Here is a 22,088-nt window from a genome sequence, read left to right as displayed (position 1 = left end):
ATAAGAGGCCTGGAGAGAACACCACAGACACTGAGGACACTGAGGACACTGATCGCTATAAGAGGCCTGGAGAGAACACCACAGACACTGAGGACACTGAGGACACTGATCGCTATAAGAGGCCTGGAGAGAACACCACAGACACTGAGGACACTGATAGCTATAAGAGACCTGGAGAGGACACCACAGATACTGAGGACACTGAGGACACTGATAGCTATAAGAGACCTGGAGAGAACACCACAGATACTGAGGACACTGAGGACACTGATAGCTATAAGAGGCCTGGAGAGAACACCACAGACACTGAGGACACTGAGGACACTGATCGCTATAAGAGGCCTGGAGAGAACACCACAGACACTGAGGACACTGAGGACACTGATCGCTATAAGAGGCCTGGAGAGAACACCACAGATACTGAGGACACTGAGGACACTGATCGCTATAAGAGGCCTGGAGAGAACACCACAGATACTGAGGACACTGAGGACACTGATAGCTATAAGAGGCCTGGAGAGAACACCACAGACACTGAGGACACTGAGGACACTGATCGCTATAAGAGGCCTGGAGAGAACACCACAGACACTGAGGACACTGAGGACACTGATCGCTATAAGAGGCCTGGAGAGAACACCACAGACACTGAGGACACTGAGGACACTGATCGCTATAAGAGATAAACAAATACATAACAGGATAAATATAAACAGTAAAAAAGGAAATTAAAATAATGTTTTAAGTCTTCATGGTAACATGAAAGGACTCCAATCGACCCAAACATCCTAATAACGTTCCTGCAACATAAAGAGCTGGTTTCCTGGACCAAGATGAAACCTATTTAAGACCATGACCTTTAGAGAATCTCCATTAAAAAGTAAGTTTTAGTGGAGGAATAGGCTTCATCCGCGTGTGTAGGAAACTGGCACATAGACATAACCCTCACACGGTATCTACATTTCCTAAATGAATGACGTAGGTACTATTAAACCAAGTTCTACTCAGTGGGAAGTTGATGTCTCAACGTGTCCTCTCAGTTGGGACCACCCATTTCAATTCCAGTCAATTCAGAATGTAAACAACACTTGAATTCCATTTTAAAAAATTTTAAATTTTATTTTATCCCGATTGAAAAGCATTCAAGGTCATTGGAATTTCTGTGTACTTCCTGAATTGATCTGGAATTGATAATGGAATTGAGCCCAGCTCTCGATACCCATCCCTGAGGTTCTCCTCACCAGTAGAGACATGAGGAACTTGTGCAGATAGACGATCTGGATGCAGCCCAGCCTCATGGTAACCTTCCCGTCCACCTTGGAGGTGTCTGAGTAACCTTCTCCCTCCGTAGCGTTGGGATACAGGGACATCTGAAAGCTGAACACCTCCTCGGCCACCATGGAGACGGCCTACAGGATCACACCAGGACATTACAGTATGACGATGATACAGTCTCTCCCTTTGTAAATTAAAACAGACCACATTACTACAAACTACCCCTACAGCTCACTAACGATGTGTGTAATAACAGAACACGGTGTTGGCCAATGGTCTGTACTAGGGCTGTCTGGAGTAGACTAGTGGCAGGGTAGGCGGACTAGTGGTTAGGAGTGGAGGGGCTGCAGGGGTAGACTAGTGGTTAGAGTGGGAGGGGCGGCAGGGTAGACTAGTGGTTAGAGTGGAGGGGCGGCAGGGTAGACTAGTGGTTAGAGGGGAGGGGCGGCAGGGTAGACTAGTGGTTAGAGTGGAGGGCGGCAGGTAGACTAGTGGTTAGAGGGAGGGGCGGCAGGTAGCCTAGTGGTTAGAGGGAGGGGCGGCAGGGTAGCCTAGTGGTTAGAGGGGAGGGGCGGCAGGGTCGACTAGTGGGGTTAGAGTGGAGGGGCGGCAGGGTAGACTAGTGGTTAGATTGGAGGGGCGGCAGGGTAGACTAGTGGTTAGAGTGGAGGGGCGGCAGGGTAGACTAGTGGTTAGAGTGGAGGGGCGGCAGGGTAGCCTAGTGGTTAGAGCGTTGGACTAGTAACCGGAAGGTTGCAAGTTCAAACCCCTGAGCTGACAAGGTATAAATCTGTCGTTCTGCCCCTGAACAGGCAGTTAACCCACTGTTCCCCGGTAGGCCGTGATTGAAAATAAGAATTTGTTCTTAACTGACTTGCCTAGTTAAATAAAGGTAAAATAAAAAATATATAAAAATAGTACCTAAACAAACAAAAAAAGTAGAGTTAACTGAGACAGGACCAATGCAATAATCAATTTTAAATCAAAAATCACCTTTTTGTGGATGGTTTTGGGGTCGACATCCAGCACCACTATGTCCCTGAGCCTGGCGAACACCACTGTCTCTTTGGCCTGGACCAGCACCGACCCATCAATACCTGACGACAGATCAGTCAAGTACACAGTTAGTACACAGTTAGTACACAGTCAGTACACAGTCAGTACACAGTCAGTACACAGTCAGTACACAGTCAGTACACAGTCAGTACACAGTCAGTACACTGTATGTAAATCACAATGCAGAGATAACTGAAATAAACATTGGAAGGACATTTTCCAAAACTGGATATGTAAGTTTATAAGCAGCATAACTCCCCCCCCCCCCCCCCTCTCCTTTCAGATGATTGGTCACATCTTACCTTGTATTGTGATGTCAGCGATGTTCCGCTGTCATCACACACCTCCACACGGAATGAACCCAGTTTAGCAGACAGTTTGAAGTTGAACACATTGCTGTTTTTTGGTCCTTTCGACACTGAAGGAGGAGAACAATGAGACGACATTAATAATACTAGTCTTTAATGGCCATGTGGTGCCCAACATACACTATATATAGTACAGTATGGTACAGAACAGTATATTATAGTATGGTACAGAACAGAGTTTAATACTAGTCTTTGATGGCCATGTGGTGCCCAACATACACTAAATATAGTACAGTATGGTGTATTATAGTACTAAATATAGTACAGTATGGTGTATTATAGTACTAAATATAGTACAGTATGGTGTATTATAGTACTAAATATAGTACAGTATGGTGTATTATAGTACTAAATATAGTACAGTATGGTGTATTATAGTACTACATATAGTACAGTATGGTGTATTATAGTACTACATATAGTACAGTATGGTACAGAACAGTATATTATAGTATGGTACAGAACAGAGTTTAATACTAGTCTTTAATGGCCATGTGGTGCCCAACATACACTAAATATAGTACAGAATGGTGTATTATAGTACTACATATAGTACAGTATGGTGTATTATAGTACATTAAAGTATGTAAATTATAGTATATTACAGTATAATATGGTAAAGTATAGTATGGTCTATTATAGTATACCATGGTGGCGCGCTCTAAGATGGCGTAGTAGCCGTGTGTTTTGTCTTGTCCCTGTCCTGTATAGTGTGGTAGTGGTATACAGTAGTAGTGTGATATAGTAGAGAATCTAAGATGGCGTAGCAGTCGGATTGTGTTTTGTCTTGTCCGTCCTGTATAGTGTGGTAGTGGTATACAGTAGTAGTGTGATATAGTAGAGAATCTAAGATGGCGTAGCAGTCGGACGTGTGTTTTGTCTTGTCCCGTCCTGTATAGTGTGGTAGTGGTAAATATAGTTTTTTAAGATGAAGGAAAGGCCTCTTTTTTCTGTATATATTTGTAACATATTTTTTTTTTTTTTTTTTCCCATTTTTTTTTTTAATCTCACTTCCCAACCACAGGCTGAATATATTCTCCTGCAACCCGCATCACCCAATGTGGTACGGATCTGCTTTTTCTATGCTTTAGAATCGGAACCCTCATCAGAAGCTAGCCGCTAACTAGCTAGCCACTGCTAGCGGTCTTCAACGCTAACTAGACACCAGCGACATCTACCCAAAGCATATCAGACTGCTTTTTCTCTACCACATCTCCGGATTCCTACCGCAAGCTCTGAAGCTTTATACCGGATCATCGTGAAATAGCTAGCTGCAATCCGAGTGGCTACTCCTGGCTAACGCTCTGTCCCAGAGCAAGCACCAGTTAGCCTGGAGCTAGCCTCGAGCTAAGCCCATCTCCCCGACTACCCGAAGAGGTCCAAAAATACCTAATTTGCCAATTGGCCTGGACCCCTACTGACCCCTCTACTGCCGACACGGAGCCCCGCCGATCCATCACGACTGGTCCGCCGACATAATCGTCCGAGGGGGTTTCAACAGGCTTTTCCGCTGCGACATCGCCAAAGATCCATCTGCTGGCCAAGGCCCGCGAGCTTTCTGAATCGCTGTATCTCCAGCTCACCGCATGAAGAGGAATAAATAAACAGACTCACCCCATCGCGACGTCCCCCCAAAGGTTAACTCTCTAGCCCTCGCTATCTCCCTGCTTGCTAATTCGGCCTGCCTAACGGCTAGCTTGTCAAGCTCGGTCCGCTAACTGCTACCTTGTCTAGCTCTGTCAACTGCTAGCTTGTTAGTCCGCTAACTGCTACCACGTTGTCTACCCAATCTCTGACCCCATTTACTTTCTCTCTTTTTGATTTTTAATTTGTTTATACTCTTCCGGAAACCTGCCTCACCCAATGTGATACGGAATCGCTATTACTTTTACTCTTATTTTTATTTTTATGACACACTCAAGAACCTCCAGACGCTAACCAGCTAACTAGCTACAAGCTAGTTAGTCATTGTTAGTTTAAAAAAAAAAAAAAAAAAAAAAAAAAAACCTGGATAACACTCGCCAGCCCAGCCCCCCTGCCCATCCACCGCTGCCCCCTGGACACTGATCTCTTGGCTACATAGCTGACGCACGCTGGACTGTCCATTAATCACGGTACTCCTTTCTGCTTGTTTGTCTTACCTGTCGGCCCCGTTGCCTAGTCAACGCCATTTTACCTGCTGTTTGTTGTGCTAGCGGATTAGCCTCGCCTACTGTTTTTAGCTAGCTTTCCAAATTCAACACCTGTGATTACTGTATGCCTCGCTGTATGTCTCTCTCAGATGTCAATATGCCTTGTATACTGTTGTTCAGGTTAGTTATAATTGTTTTAGTTCACAATGGAGCCCCTAGACCCACTCTGCATACCCCTGTTACCTCCTTTGTCCCACCTCCCACACATGCGGTGACCTCACCCATTACAACCAGCATGTCCAGAGATACAACCAGTCTCATCATCACCCCAGTGCCTGGGCTTACCTCCGCTGTACCCGCACCCCACCATACCCCTGTCTGTGCATTATGCCCTGAATATATTATACCATGCCCAGAAACCTGCTCCTCTTATCCTCTGCCCCCAACGCTCTAGGCGACCAGTTTTGATAGCCTTTAGCCGCACCCTCATACTACTCCTTCTCTGTTCCGCGGGTGATGTGGAGGTAAACCCAGGCCCTGCATGTCCCCAGGTACCCTCATTTGTTGACTTCTGTGATCGAAAAGCCTTGGTTTTATGCATGTCAACATCAGAAGCCTCCTCCTAAGTTTGTTTTACTCACTGCTTTAGCACACTCTGCTAACCCTGATGTCCTTGCCGTGTCTGAATCCTGGCTCAGGGAAGGCCACCAAAAATTCAGAGATTTCCATACCCAACTATAACATCTTCCGTCAAGATAGAACTACCAAAGGGGCGGAGTTGCAGTCTACTGCAGAGATAGCCTGCAAAGTAACGTCATACTTTCCAGGTCCATACCCAAACAGTTCGAACTACTAATTTTGAAAATTACCCTCTCCAGAAATAAGTCTCTCACTGTTGCCGCCTGCTACCGGCCACCCTCAGCTCCCAGCTGTGCCCTGACACCATTTGTGAATTGGTCGCCCCCATCTAGCTTCAGAGTTTGTTCTGTTAGGTGACCTAAACTGGGATATGCTTTTAACACCCGGCAGTCCTACAATGTAAGCTAGATGCCCTCAATCTCACTCAAATCATCAAGGAACCCACCAGGTACAACCCTAACTCTGTAAACAAGGGCACCCTCATAGACGTCATCCTGACCAACTGGCCCTCCAAATACACCTCCGCTGTCTTCAACCAGGATCTCAGCGATCACTGCCTCATTGCCTGTATCCGCCACGGAGCCGCAGTCAAACGACCACCCTCATCACTGTCAAACGCTCCCAAAACACTTCTGTGAGCAGGCCTTTCTAATCGACCTGGCCCGGGTATCCTGGAAGGACATTGACCTCATCCCGTCAGTTGAGGATGCCTGGTCATTCTTTAAAAGTAACTTCTCACCATTTTAGATAAGCATGCTCCGTTCAAAAAATGCAGAACCAAGAACAGATACAGCCCTTGGTTCACTCCAGACCTGACTGCCTCGACCAGCACAAAAACATCCTGTGAAGTGGACTGCAATAGCATCGAATAGCCCCGTGATATGCAACTGTTCAGGGAAGTCAGGAACCAATACACGCAGTCAGTCAGGAAAGCTAAGGCCAGCTTCTTCAGGCAGAAGTTTGCATCCTGTAGCTCCAACTCCAAAAAGTTCTGGGACACTGTGAAGTCCATGGAGAACAAGAGTACCTCCTCCCAGCTGCCCACTGCACTGAGGCTAGGTAACACGGTCTCCACCGATAAATCCACGACATCGAAAGCTTCAATAAGCACTTCTCAACGGCTGGCCATGCCTTCCGCCTGGCTACTCCAACCTCGGCCAACAGCTCCGCCCCCCCCGCAGCTCCTCGCCCAAGCCTCTCCAGGTTCTCCTTTACCCAAATCCAGATAGCAGATGTTCTGAAAGAGCTGCAAAACCTAGACCCGCACAAATCAGCTGGGCTTGACAATCTGGACCCTCTATTTCTGAAACTATCTGCCGCCATTGTCGCAACCCCTATTACCAGCCTGTTCAACCTCTCTTTCATATCGTCTGAGATCCCAAGGATTGGAAAGCTGCCGCAGTCATCCCCTCTTCAAAGGGGAGACACCCTGGACCCAAACTGCTATAGACCTATATCCATCCTGCCCTGCCTATCTAAGGTCTTCGAAAGCCAAGTCAACAAACAGGTCACTGACCATCTCGAATCCCACCGTACCTTCTCCGCTGTGCAATCTGGTTTCCGAGCCGGTCACGGGTGCACCTCAGCCACGCTCAAGGTACTAAACGATATCATAACCGCTATCGATAAAAGACAGTACTGTGCAGCCGTCTTCATCGACCTCGCCCAGGCTTTCGACTCTGTCAATCACCATATTCTTATCGGCAGACTCAATAGCCTCGGTTTCTCGGATGACTGCCTTGCCTGGTTCACCAATTACTTTGCAGACAGAGTTCAGTGTGTCAAATCGGAGGGCATGCTGTCCGGTCCTCTGGCAGTCTCTATGGGGTGCCACAGGGTTCAATTCTCGGGCCGACTCTTTTCTCTGTATATATCAATGATGTTGCTCTTGCTGCGGGCGATTCCCTGATCCACCTCTACGCAGACGACACCATTCTATATACTTCGGCCCGTCATTGGACACTGTGCTATCTAACCTCCAAACGAGCTTCAATGCCATACAGCACTCCTTCCGTGGCCACCAACTGCTCTTAAACGCGAGTAAACCAAATGCATGCTTTTCAACCGATCGCTGCCTGCACCCGCATGCCCGACTAGCATCACCACCCTGGATGGTTCCGACCTTGAATATGTGGACATCTAAGTACCTAGGTGTCTGGCTAGACTGCAAACTCTCCTTCCAGACTCACATCAAACATCTCCAATCGAAAAATCAAATCAAGAGTCGGCTTTCTATTCCGCAACAAAGCCTCCTTCACTCACGCCGCCAAGCTTACCCTAGTAAAACTGACTATCCTACCGATCCTCGATTTCGATGTCATCTACAAAATGGCTTCCAACACTCTACTCAGCAAACTGGATGCAGTCTATCATAGTGCCATCCGTTTTGTCACCAAAGCACCTTATACCACCCACCACTGCGACTTGTATGCTCTAGTCGGCTGGCCCTCGCTACATATTCGTCGCCAGACCCACTGGCTCCAGGTCATCTACAAGTCCATGCTAGGTAAAGCTCCGCCTTATCTCAGTTCACTGGTCACGATGGCAACACCCATCCGTAGCACACGCTCCAGCAGGTGTATCTCACTGATCATCCCTAAAGCCAACACCTCATTTGGCCGCCTTTCGTTCCAGTACTCTGCTGCCTGTGACTGGAATGAACTGCAAAAATCGCTGAAGTTGAGACTTTTATCTCCCCCTCACCAACTTCAAACATCAGCTATCCGAGCAGCTAACCGATCGCTGCAGCTGTACATAGTCTATTGGTAAATAGCCCACCCATTTTCACCTACCTCATCCCCATACTGTTTTTATACTGTTTTTTTTATTTATTTATTTATTTATTTACTTTTCTGCTCTTTTGCACACCAATATATCTACCTGTACATGACCATCTGATCATTTATCACCCCAGTGTTAATCTGCAAAATTGTATTATTCGCCTACCTCCTCATGCCTTTTGCACACATTGTATATAGACTGCCCATTTTTTTCTACTGTGTTATTGACTTGTTAATTGCTTACTCCATGTGTAACTCTGTGTTGTCTGTTCACACTGCTATGCTTTATCTTGGCCAGGTCGCAGTTGCAAATGAGAACTTGTTCTCAACTAGCCTACCTGGTTAAATAAAGGTGTTCTCAACTAGCCTACCTGGTTAAATAAAGGTGAAATAAAAAAATAAAAAAAGTAAATAAAGGGTATAGTATAAATAAAGGTGAAATAAAAAAATAAAAAAATTAAAAATAGTAGGGTATAGGTATATTATATACAGTATGGTATATTATATACAGTATGGTATATTTTAGTATATTGTTGTACAGCATGGCATATTATAGTATAGTAAATTATAGAACCGTACAGTATATTGTAGTATATTAAAGTATAGTATAGTATAGCATAATGTATACCTGTCTTCCCCTGTCCAGCCTTCTCCACCTGTTTCTTGGCCTCTCTGTCCTTGGAGGCTGTCAGCTCCTGGGGTACGGCTGTGTTCAGATAGCTGATGGTGGAGAGGAGCGCTTTGGTGTGGAGGAGAAAGTCTAGAGACGACAACTCCACCTGGAGATACAACCATTCATGTTAAATACTGTACCAACACATATTAATACATAATCAATACAACTAGAACTACTGGAGACACATCAATACAGATACCTCCTACTAGGATCCCTACTAGAACTACATCAATACAGATACCTACTACTACTAGGATCCTACTAGAACTACATCAATACAGATACCTACTACTAGAACTACATCAATACAGATACCTACTACTAGATCTACATCAATACAGATACCTACTACTAGAACTACATCAATACAGATACCTACTACTAGAACTACATCAATACAGATACCTACTACTAGGATCCTACTAGAACTACATCAATACAGATACCTACTACTAGAACTACATCAATACAGATCCTACTAGAACTACATCAATACAGATACCTACTACTAGAACTACATCAATACAGATACCTCCTACTACTAGAACTACATCAATACAGATACCTACTACTAGAACTACATCAATACAGATACCTACTACTAGAACTACATCAATACAGATACCCACTACTAGAAACTACATCAATACAGATACCTACTACTAGATCCTACTAGAACTACATCAATACAGATACCTACTACTAGGATCCCACTAGAACTACATCAATACAGATACCTACTACTAGAACTACATCAATACAGATACCTACTACTAGGATCCTACTAGAACTATCAATACAGAACTACATCAATACAGATACTACTAGAACCTACTAGAACTACATCAATACAGATACCTACTAGAACTACATCAATACAGATACCTACTACTAGATCCTACTAGAACTACATCAATACAGATACCTACTAGATCCTAGAACTACATCAATACAGATACCTACTACTAGGATCCTACTAGAACTACATCAATACAGATACCTCCTACTAGAACTACATCAATACAGATACCTACTACATCAATACAGATACCTACTACTAGAACTACATCAATACAGATACCTACTACTAGAACTACATCAATACACGATCCTACTAGAACTACATCAATACAGATACCTCTACTAGATCCTACTAGAACTACATCAATACAGATACCTACTACTAGGATCCTACTAGAACTACATCAATACAGATACCTACTACTAGAACTACATCAATACAGATACCTACTACTAGAACTACATCAATACAGATACCTACTACTAGGATCCTACTAGAACTACATCAATACAGATACCTACTACTAGGATCCTACTAGAACTACATCAATACAGATACCTACTACTAGGATCCTACTAGAACTACATCAATACAGATACCTACTACTAGGATCCCACTAGAACTACATCAATACAGATACCTCCTACTAGAACTACATCAATACAGATACCTACTACTAGGATCCTACTAGAACTACATCAATACAGATACCTACTACTAGAACTACATCAATACAGATACCTACTAGAACTACATCAATACAGATACCTACTAGAACTACATCAATACAGATACCTACTACTAGAACTACATCAATACAGATACCTACTAGAACTACATCAATACAGATACCTACTACTGAACTACATCAATACAGATACCTACTACTAGGATACTAGAACTACATCAATACAGATACCTACTACCTAGATCCTACTAGAACTACATCAATACAGATACCTACTACTAGGATCCCACTAGAACTACATCAATACAGATACCTACTACTAGGATCCTACTAGAACTACATCAATACAGATACCTACTATAGAACTACAATACAGATACTACTACATCAATACAGATACCTACTACTAGATCCTACTACTACATCAATACAGATACCTACTACTAGGATCCTACTAGAACTACATCAATACAGATACCTACTACTAGGATCCTACTAGAACTACATCAATACAGATACCTACTACTACTAGAACTACATCAATACAGATACCTACTACTAGGATCCTACTAGAACTACATCAATACAGATACAATACAGATACCTACTACTAGGATCCTAGAACTACATCAATACAGATACCTACTCAGGATCCTACTAGAACTACATCAATACAGATACCTACTACTAGGATCCTACTAGAACTACATCAATACAGATACCTACTACTACTAGAACTACATCAATACAGATACCTACTACTAGGATCCTACTAGAACTACATCAATACAGATACCCACTACTAGAACTACATCAATACAGATACCTACACTACAATACAGATACCTACTACAGATACCTAGAACTACATCAATACAGATACCTACTACTAGGATCCTACTAGAACTACATCAATACAGATACCTACTACTAGGATCCTACTAGAACTACATCAATACAGATACCTACTACTAGGATCCTACTAGAACTACATCAATACAGATACCTACTACTAGATCCTACTAGAACTACATCAATACAGATACCTACTACTAGGATCCTACTACTAGAACTACATCAATACAGATACCTACTAGAACTACATCAATACAGATACCTACTACTAGGATCCCACTAGAACTACATCAATACAGATACCTACTAGGATCCCAGAACTACATCAATACAGATCCTACTACTAGAACTACATCAATACAGATACCTACTACTAGATCCTACTAGAACTACATCAATACAGATACCTACTACTAGAACTAGAACATCAATACAGATACCTACTACTAGGATCCTACTAGAACTACATCAATACAGATACCTACTACTCCTACTAGAACTACATCAATACAGATACCTACTACTAGGATCCTACTAGAACTACATCAATACAGATACCTCTACTACTAGAACTACATCAATACAGATACCTACTACTAGATCCTACTAGAACTACATCAATACAGATACCTACTACTAGGATCCTACTAGAACTACATCAATACAGATACCTCCTACTAGAACTACATCAATACAGATACCTACTACTAGAACTACATCAATACAGATACCTACTACTAGGATCCTACTAGAACTACATCAATACAGATACCTCCTACTAGAACTACATCAATACAGATACCTACTACTAGGATCCTACTAGAACTACATCAATACAGATACCTACTACTAGGATCCTACTAGAACTACATCAATACAGATACCTACTACTAGAACTAGATACCTACTACATCAATACAGATACCTACTACTAGGATCCTACTAGAACTACATCAATACAGATACCTACTACTAGGATCCGACTAGAACTACATCAATACAGATACCTACTACTAGGATCCTACTAGAACTACATCAATACAGATACCTACTACTAGGATCCTACTAGAACTACATCAATACAGATACCTACTACTAGGATCCTACTAGAACTACATCAATACAGATACCTACTAGAACTAGAACTACATCAATACAGATACCTACTACTAGGATCCTACTAGAACTACATCAATACAGATACCTACTACTCCTACTAGAACTACATCAATACAGATACCTACTACTAGGATCCTACTAGAACTACATCAATACAGATACCTACTACTAGGATCCTACTAGAACTACATCAATACAGATACCTACTACTAGAACTACATCAATACAGATACTACTACTAGGATCCTACTAGAACTACATCAATACAGATACCTACTACTAGGATCCTACTAGAACTACATCAATACAGATACCTACTACTAGGATCCTACTAGAACTACATCAATACAGATACCTACATCAATACTACCTGCTACTAGAACTACATCAATACAGATACCTACTACTAGATCCCAGAACTACATCAATACAGATACCTACTACTAGATCCTACTAGAACTACATCAATACAGATACCTACTACTAGATACTAGAACACATCACAGATACCTACTACTAGATCCTACTAGAACTACATCATACCTACTAGAACTACATCAATACAGATACCTACTAATAGAACTAGATCCTACTATACATCAATACAGATACCTACTAGAACTACATCAATACAGATACCTACTACTAGATCCTACTAGAACTACATCAATACAGATACCTAACTACATCAATACAGATACCTACTACCCACTAGAACTACATCAATACAGATACCTACTACTAGATCCCACTAGAACTACATCAATACAGATACCTACTACTAGGATCCTACTAGAACTACATCAATACAGATACCTAGATCCTACTAGAACTACATCAATACAGATACCTACTACTAGGATCCTACTAGAACTACATCAATACAGATACCTACTACTAGAACTACATCAATACAGATACCTACTACTAGGATCCTACTAGAACTACATCAATACAGATACCTACTAGAACTACATCAATACAGATACCTACTACTAGATCCTACTAGAACTACATCAATACAGATACCTACTACTAGGATCCTACTAGAACTACATCAATACAGATACCTACTACAGATACCTACTAGAACTACATCAATACAGATACCTACTACTAGAACTACATCAATACAGATACCTACTACTAGAACTACATCAATACAGATACCTACTACTAGGATCCTACTAGAACTACATCAATACAGATACCTACTACTAGAACTACATCAATACAGATACCTACTACTAGAACTACATCAATACAGATACCTACTACTAGAACTACATCAATACAGATACCTACTACTAGAACTAGAACATCAATACAGATACCTACTACTAGATCCTACTAGAACTACATCAATACAGATACTACTACTAGGATCCCACTAGAACTACATCAATACAGATACCTACTACTAGATCCCACTAGAACTACATCAATACAGATACCTACTACTAGGATAGAACTACATCAATACAGATACCTACTACTAGAACTACATCAATACAGATACCTACTACTAGAACTACATCAATACAGATACCTACTACTAGGATCCTACTAGAACTACATCAATACAGATACCTACTACTAGAACTAGAACTACATCAATACAGATACCTACTACTAGAACTACATCAATACAGATACCTACTACTAGGATCCTACTAGAACTACATCAATACAGATACCTACTACTAGAACTACAATCAATACAGATCCTACTAGAACTACATCAATACAGATACCTACTACTAGAACTACATCAATACAGATACCTACTACTAGGATCCTACTAGAACTACATCAATACAGATACCTACTAGGATCCTACTAGAACTACATCAATACAGATACCTACTACTAGAACTACATCAATACAGATACCTACTAACTAGAACTACATCAATACAGATACCTACTACTAGAACTACATCAATACAGATACCTACTACTAGGATCCCACTAGAACTACATCAATACAGATACCTACTACTAGAACTACATCAATACAGATACCTACTACTAGGATCCTACTAGAACTACATCAATACAGATACCCTACTACTAGGATCCTATTAGAACTACATCAATACAGATACTAGGATCCTACTAGAACTACATCAATACAGATACCTACTACTAGAACTACATCAATACAGATACCTACTACTAGATCCTACTTACATCAATACAGATACCTACTACTAGGATCCTACTAGAACTACATCAATACAGATACCTACTACTAGGATCCTACTAGAACTACATCAATACAGATACCTACTACTAGAACTACTATACAATACAGATACCTACTACTAATACAGATCCTACTAGAACTACATCAATACAGATACCTACTACTAGGATCCTAGAACTACATCAATACAGATACCTACTACTAGGATCCTACTAGAACTACATCAATACAGATACCTACTAGGATCCTAGAACTACATCAATACAGATACCTACTACTAGGATCCTACTAGAACTACATCAATACAGATACCTACTAGAACTAGATACCTACTAGAACTACATCAATACAGATACCTACTACTAGATCCTACTAGAACTACATCAATACAGATACCTACTACTAGGATCCTACTAGAACTACATCAATACAGATACCTACTACTAGATCCTACTAGAACTACATCAATACAGATACCTACTAGAATACATCAATACAGATACTACACATCAATACAGATACCTACTACTAGAACTACATCAATACAGATACCTACTACTAGGATCCTACTAGAACTACATCAATACAGATACCTACTACTAGATCTACAGAACTACATCAATACAGATACCTACTACCTACTAGAACTACATCAATACAGATACCTACTACTAGGATCCTACTAGAACTACATCAATACAGATACCTACTACTAGGATCCTACTAGAACTACATCAATACAGATACCTACTAGGATCCTAGAACTACATCAATACAGATACCTACTACTACTAGAACTACATCAATACAGATACCTACTACTAGGATCCTACTAGAACTACATCAATACAGATACCTACTAGAACTATATCAATACAGATACCTACTAGAACTACATCAATACAGATACCTACTACTAGAATCCATCACTAGAACCTACATCAATACAGATACATCTACAGATACCTACTACTAGAACTACATCAATACAGATACCTACTACTAGAACTACATCAATACAGATACCTACTACTAGGATCCTACTAGAACTACATCAATACAGATACCTACTACTAGGATCCTACTAGAACTACATCAATACAGATACCTACTACTAGGATCCTACTAGAACTACATCAATACTAGAACTACATCAATACAGATACCTATCCTACTAGAACTACATCAATACAGATACCTACTACTAGGATCCCACTAGAACTACATCAATACAGATACAGATACCTAGAACTACATCAATACAGATACCTACTAGAACTACATCAATACAGATACCTACTACTACATCAATACAGATACCTACTAGAACTACATCAATACAGATACCTACTACTAGGATCCTACTAGAACTACATCAATACAGATACCTACTACTAGATCCTACTAGAACTACATCAATACAGATACCTACTACTAGGATCCCACTAGAACTACATCAATACAGATACCTACTACTACCTACTAGAACTACATCAATACAGATACCTACTAGGATCCCACTAGAACTACATCAATACAGATACCTACTACTAGGATCCCACTAGAACTACATCAATACAGATACCTACTACTAGAACTACATCAATACAGATACTAGAGAACTACATCAATACAGATACCTACTACTAGAACTACATCAATACAGATACTAGGATCCCACTAGAACTACATCAATACAGATACCTACTACTAGGATCCCACTAGAACTACATCAATACAGATACCTACCCACTAGAACTACATCAATACAGATACCTACTACTAGATCCCACTACTACATACAGATACCTACTACTAGAACTACATCAATACAGATACCTACTACTAGGATCCCACTAGAACTACATCAATACAGATACCTACTACTAGAACTACATCAATACAGATACCTACTACTAGAACTACATCAATACAGATACCTACTACTAGGATCCTACTAGAACTACATCAATACAGATACCTACTACTAGGATCCTACTAGAACTACATCAATACAGATACCTACTACTAGATACCTACTACTAGATCCCACTAGAACTACATCAATACAGATACCTACTACTAGAACTACATCAATACAGATACCTACTACTAGAACTACCTACTAGAACTCAATACAGATACCTACTACTAGAACTACATCAATACAGATACCTACTACTAGGATCCCACTAGAACTACATCAATACAGATACCTCCTACTAGGATCCTACTAGAACTACATCAATACAGATACCTACTACTAGATCCCACTAGAACTACATCAATACAGATACCTACTACTAGAACTACATCAATACAGATACCTACTACTAGGATCCCACTAGAACTACATCAATACAGATACCTACTACTAGATCAGAACTACATCAATACAGATACCTACTACTAGGATCCTACAGAACTACATCAATACAGATACCTACTACTAGAACTACATCAATACAGATACCTACTACTAGGATCCTACTAGAACTACATCAATACAGATACCTACTACTAGGATCCCACTAGAACTACATCAATACAGATACCTACTACTAGAACTTCATCAATACAGATACCTACTACTAGGATACTGAACTACATCAATACAGATACCTACTACTAGATCCCACTAGAACTACATCAATACAGATACCTACTACTAGGATCCTACTAGAACTACATCAATACAGATACCTACTAGAACTACATCAATACAGATACCTACTACTACTAGGATCCCACTAGAACTACATCAATACAGATACCTACTACTAGGATACCTACTAGAACTACATCAATACAGATACCTACTACTAGAACTACATCAATACAGATACCTACTACTAGGATCCCACTAGAACTACATCAATACAGATACCTACTACTAGAACTACATCAATACAGATACCTACTACTAGAACTACATCAATACAGAACTACCCAGATACTACTAGGATCCCACTAGAACTACATCAATACAGATACCTACTACTAGGATCCTACTAGAACTACATCAATACAGATACCTACTACTAGGATCCCACTAGAACTACATCAATACAGATACCTACTACTAGAACTACATCAATACAGATACCTACTAGGATCCTACTAGAACTACATCAATACAGAGACACATCAATACAGATACCTACTACTAGAACTACATCAATACAGATACCTACTACTAGGATCCTACTAGAACTACATCAATACAGATACCTACTACTAGATCCTACTAGAACTACATCAATACAGATACCTACCTACTAGATCCCACTAGAACTACATCAATACAGATACCTACTACTAGATCCCACTAGAACTACATCAATACAGATACCTACTAGAACTACATCAATACAGATACCTACTACTAGGATCCCACTAGAACTACATCAATACAGATACCTACTACTAGATCCCACTAGAACTACATCAATACAGATACCTACTATTAGGATCCCACTAGAACTACATCAATACAGATACCTACTTTTAGGATCCCACTAGAACTACATCAATACAGATACCTACTATTAGGATCCCACTAGAACTACATCAATACAGATACCTACTACCCACTAGAACTACATCAATACAGATACCTACTACCAGAACTACATCAATACAGATACCTACTACTAGGATCCCAGAACTACATCAATACAGATACCTACTACTAGAACTACATCAATACAGATACCTACTAGAACTACATCAATACAGATACCTACTATCCCTACTAGAACTACATCAATACAGATACCTACTACTAGATCCTACTAGAACTACATCAATACAGATACCTACTACTAGAACTACATCAATACAGATACCTACTACTAGATCCCACTAGAACATCAATACAGATACCTACTACTAGAACTACATCAATACAGATACCTACTACTAGGATCCCACTAGAACTACATCAATACAGATACCTACTACTAGAACTACATCAATACAGATACCTACTACTAGAACTACATCAATACAGATACCTACTACTAGGATCCCACTAGAACTACATCAATACAGATACCTACTACTAGATCCTACTAGAACTATCAATACAGATACCTACTACTAGAACTACATCAATACAGATACCTACTACTAGGATCCCACTAGAACTACATCAATACAGATACCTACTAGAACTACAGATCAATACAGATATGTACTACTAGGATCCCACTAGAACTACATGTGTACAGATGTATGTCATGTGTGAGTGAGAATGTATGTGTACCTACTGTACATGTACAGATATGTGTGTGTGAGAGACTATGTGTGTACAGATGTATGTGTGTGTGTGAGAGTGTATGTGTATGTGTGTGAGAGAGTACTATGTGTGTGTGAGAGTGTATGTGTGTGTGAGAGTGTATGTGTGTGTGAGAGTGTATGTGTGTGTGTGAAGTGAGAGTGTATGTGTGTGAGTGAGTGAGTGTATGTGTGTGTGAGTGAGAGTGTATGTGTGTGTGTGAGAGAGTATGTGTGTGTGAGAGTGTATGTGTGTGTGAGAGAGTGCATGTGTGTGTGAGAGTGTGTATGTGTGTGTGAGAGTGAGAGTGTGTGTGTGTGTGAGTGAGAGTGTATGTGTGTGTGAGAGTGTATGTGTGTGTGTGTGAGAGTGTATGTGTGTGTTAGAGTGAGAGTGTATGTGTGTGTGAGAGTGAGAGTGTATGTGTGTGTGAGAGTGAGAGTGTATGTGTGTGTGAGAGTGTATGTGTGTGTGTGAGAGTGTATGTGTGTGTGTGAGAGTGTATGTGTGTGTGTGTGTGAGAGTGTATGTGTGTGTGTGTGTGAGAGTGTATGTGTGTGTGTGTGTGAGAGTGTATGTGTGTGTGAGAGTGTATGTGTGTGTGTGAGTGTATGTGTGTGAGAGTGTATGTGTGTGTGTGAGTGTATGTGTGAGTGAGAGTGTATGTGTGTGTGTGAGAGTGTATGTGTGTGTGTGAGAGTGTATGTGTGTGTGAGAGAGTATGTGTGTGTGAGAGAGTATGTGTGTGTGAGAGAGTGTATGTGTGTGTGAGAGTGTGTGTATGTGTGTGTGAGAGTGTGTCCACGGCAAAGGCTGCATGACTAAGGTCTCTGACAAACACCTATAACCTTTTCTCAGCCCTCAACAAACACCTATAACCTTTTCACGGCCCTCAACAAACACCTATAACCTTTTCTCAGCCCTCAACAAACACCTATAACCTTTTCTCAGCCCTCAACAAACACCAGTAACTTTCTCAGCCCTCAACAAACACCAGTAACCTTCTCAGCCCTCAACAAACACCAGTAACCTTCTCAGCCCTCAACAAACACCGGTAACCTTCTCAGCCCTCAACAAACACCGGTAACCTTCTCAGCCCTCAACAAACACCGGTAACCTTCTCAGCCCTCAACAAACACCGGTAACCTTCTCAGCCCTCAACAAACACCGGTAACCTTCTCAGCCCTCAACAAACACCGGTAACCTTCTCAGCCCTCAACAAACACCGGTAACCTTCTCAGCCCTCAACAAACACCGGTAACCTTCTCAGCCCTCAACAAACACCGGTAACCTTCTCAGCCCTCAACAAACACCGGTAACCTTCTCAGCCCTCAACAAACACCGGTAACCTTCTCAGCCCTCAACAAACACCGGTAACCTTCTCAGCCCTCAACAAACACCGGTAACCTTCTCAGCCCTCAACAAACACCGGTAACCTTCTCAGCCACCAACTAAAACTGTGCTGTAAAACAGTACTGGAAAGTGATTAACCTATGTCATTAAGATTATTATGGATTTCTGTTTTCTCACGCCCTCAACAAACAGCTGAGTGAAACCTTCTCAGCCCCACAAAGACTAATTGATTCAAAAACCACTCAGCCAGAGCTCAAACAAAACCCAACTGTGTAACTCCCTCTGCAGCCCTCAAGGGACTGAATTCAGGAGGAACCTTTAGAACTGAGACTAAGGACTGCATTCTAGGAGGACTGATAAGAACTGAGACTAAGGACTGAATTCTGGAGGACTGATTAACTGAGACTAAGGACAGAATTAAGATTGATTAGAACTGAGACTCTGCATTCTAGGAGGACTGATAAGAACTGAGACTAAGGACTGAATTCTAGGAGGACTGATTAGAACTGAGACTAAGGACTGAATTCTAGGAGGACTGATTAGAACTGAGACTAAGGACAAAGAATTCTAGGAGGACTGATTAAAACAGACAAGGACTGAATTTTGATTTTTTAAGGACTGAATTCTAGAGGACTGATTAGAACTGAGACTAAGGACTGCATTCTAGGAGGACTGATAAGAACTGAGACTAAGGACTGAATTCTAGGAGGACTGATTAGAACTGAGACTAAGGACTGAATTCTAGGAGGACTGATTAGAACTGAGACTAAGGACTGAATTCTAGGAGGACTGATTAGAACTGAGACTAAGGACTGCATTCTAGGAGGACTGATAAGAACTGAGACTAAGGACTGAATTCTAGGAGGACTGATTAGAACTGAGACTAAGGACTGAATTCTAGGAGGACTGATTAGAACTGAGACTAAGGACTGAATTCTAGGAGGACTGATTAGAACAGACTAAGGACTGAATTCTAGGAGGACTGATTAGAACTGAGACTAAGGACTGAATTCTAGGAGGACTGATTAGAACTGAGACTAAGGACTGAATTCTAGGAGGACTGATTAGAACTGAGACTAAAGACTGAATTCTAGGAGGACTGATTAGAACTGAGACTAAAGACTGAATTCTAGGAGGACTGATTAGAACTGACTAAAGACTGACTAGGAGGACTGATTAGAACTGAGACTAAAGACTGAATTCTAGGAGGACTGATTAGAACTGAGACTAAGGACTGAATTCTAGGAGGACTGATTAGAACTGAGACTAAGGACTGAATTCTAGGAGGACTGATTAGAACAGACTAAGGACTGAATTCTAGGAGGACTGATTAGAACTGAGACTAAGGACTGAATTCTAGGAGGACTGATTAGAACTGAGACTAAAGACTGAATTCTAGGAGGACTGATTAGAACTGAGACTAAAGACTGAATTCTAGGAGGACTGATTAGAACTGAGACTAAAGACTGAATTCTAGGAGGACTGATTAGAACTGAGACTAAGGACTGCATTCTAGGAGGACTGATAAGAACTGAGACTAAGGACTGAATTCTAGGAGGACTGATTAGAACTGAGACTAAGGACTGAATTCTAGGAGGACTGATTAGAACTGAGACTAAGGACTGAATTCTAGGAGGACTGATTAGAACTGAGACTAAAGACTGAATTCTAGGAGGACTGATTAGAACTGAGACTAAGGACTGAATTCTAGGAGGACTGATTAGAACTGAGACTAAGGACTGAATTCTAGGAGGACTGATTAGACTGACTGGAGACTGATTAGACTGAGACTCTGAATTCTAGGAGGACTGATTAGAACTGAGACTAAGGACTGAATTCTAGGAGGACTGATTAGAA

The 22,088-nt window shown here is 41.1% G+C and overlaps 1 protein-coding gene across 1 annotated transcript in view; it reads right to left on the bottom strand.

Moving 5' to 3' along the window:
• Positions 1-1,148: 1,148 nt before the first annotated feature.
• The window catches only part of LOC135570201 (intermembrane lipid transfer protein VPS13C-like), a 53,687-nt gene continuing 32,747 nt past the window's right edge, over positions 1,149-22,088 (bottom strand). Inside the window, exons 11-14 of the mRNA XM_065016313.1 lie at positions 8,898-9,029; positions 2,634-2,661; positions 2,269-2,372; positions 1,149-1,409 (exon numbers count right to left, since the gene is read on the bottom strand). Of these exons, the coding sequence (XP_064872385.1) occupies positions 1,149-1,409; positions 2,269-2,372; positions 2,634-2,661; positions 8,898-9,029 (525 nt within the window). The remainder of the gene's footprint in view (positions 1,410-2,268; positions 2,373-2,633; positions 2,662-8,897; positions 9,030-22,088) is intronic.

This window comes from Oncorhynchus nerka, unplaced genomic scaffold (genome assembly GCF_034236695.1).
Source record: "Oncorhynchus nerka isolate Pitt River unplaced genomic scaffold, Oner_Uvic_2.0 unplaced_scaffold_1036, whole genome shotgun sequence".
NCBI classification, from domain to species: Eukaryota; Metazoa; Chordata; class Actinopteri; order Salmoniformes; family Salmonidae; genus Oncorhynchus; species Oncorhynchus nerka.
This window is presented reverse-complemented; position numbering and strand designations above follow the sequence as displayed.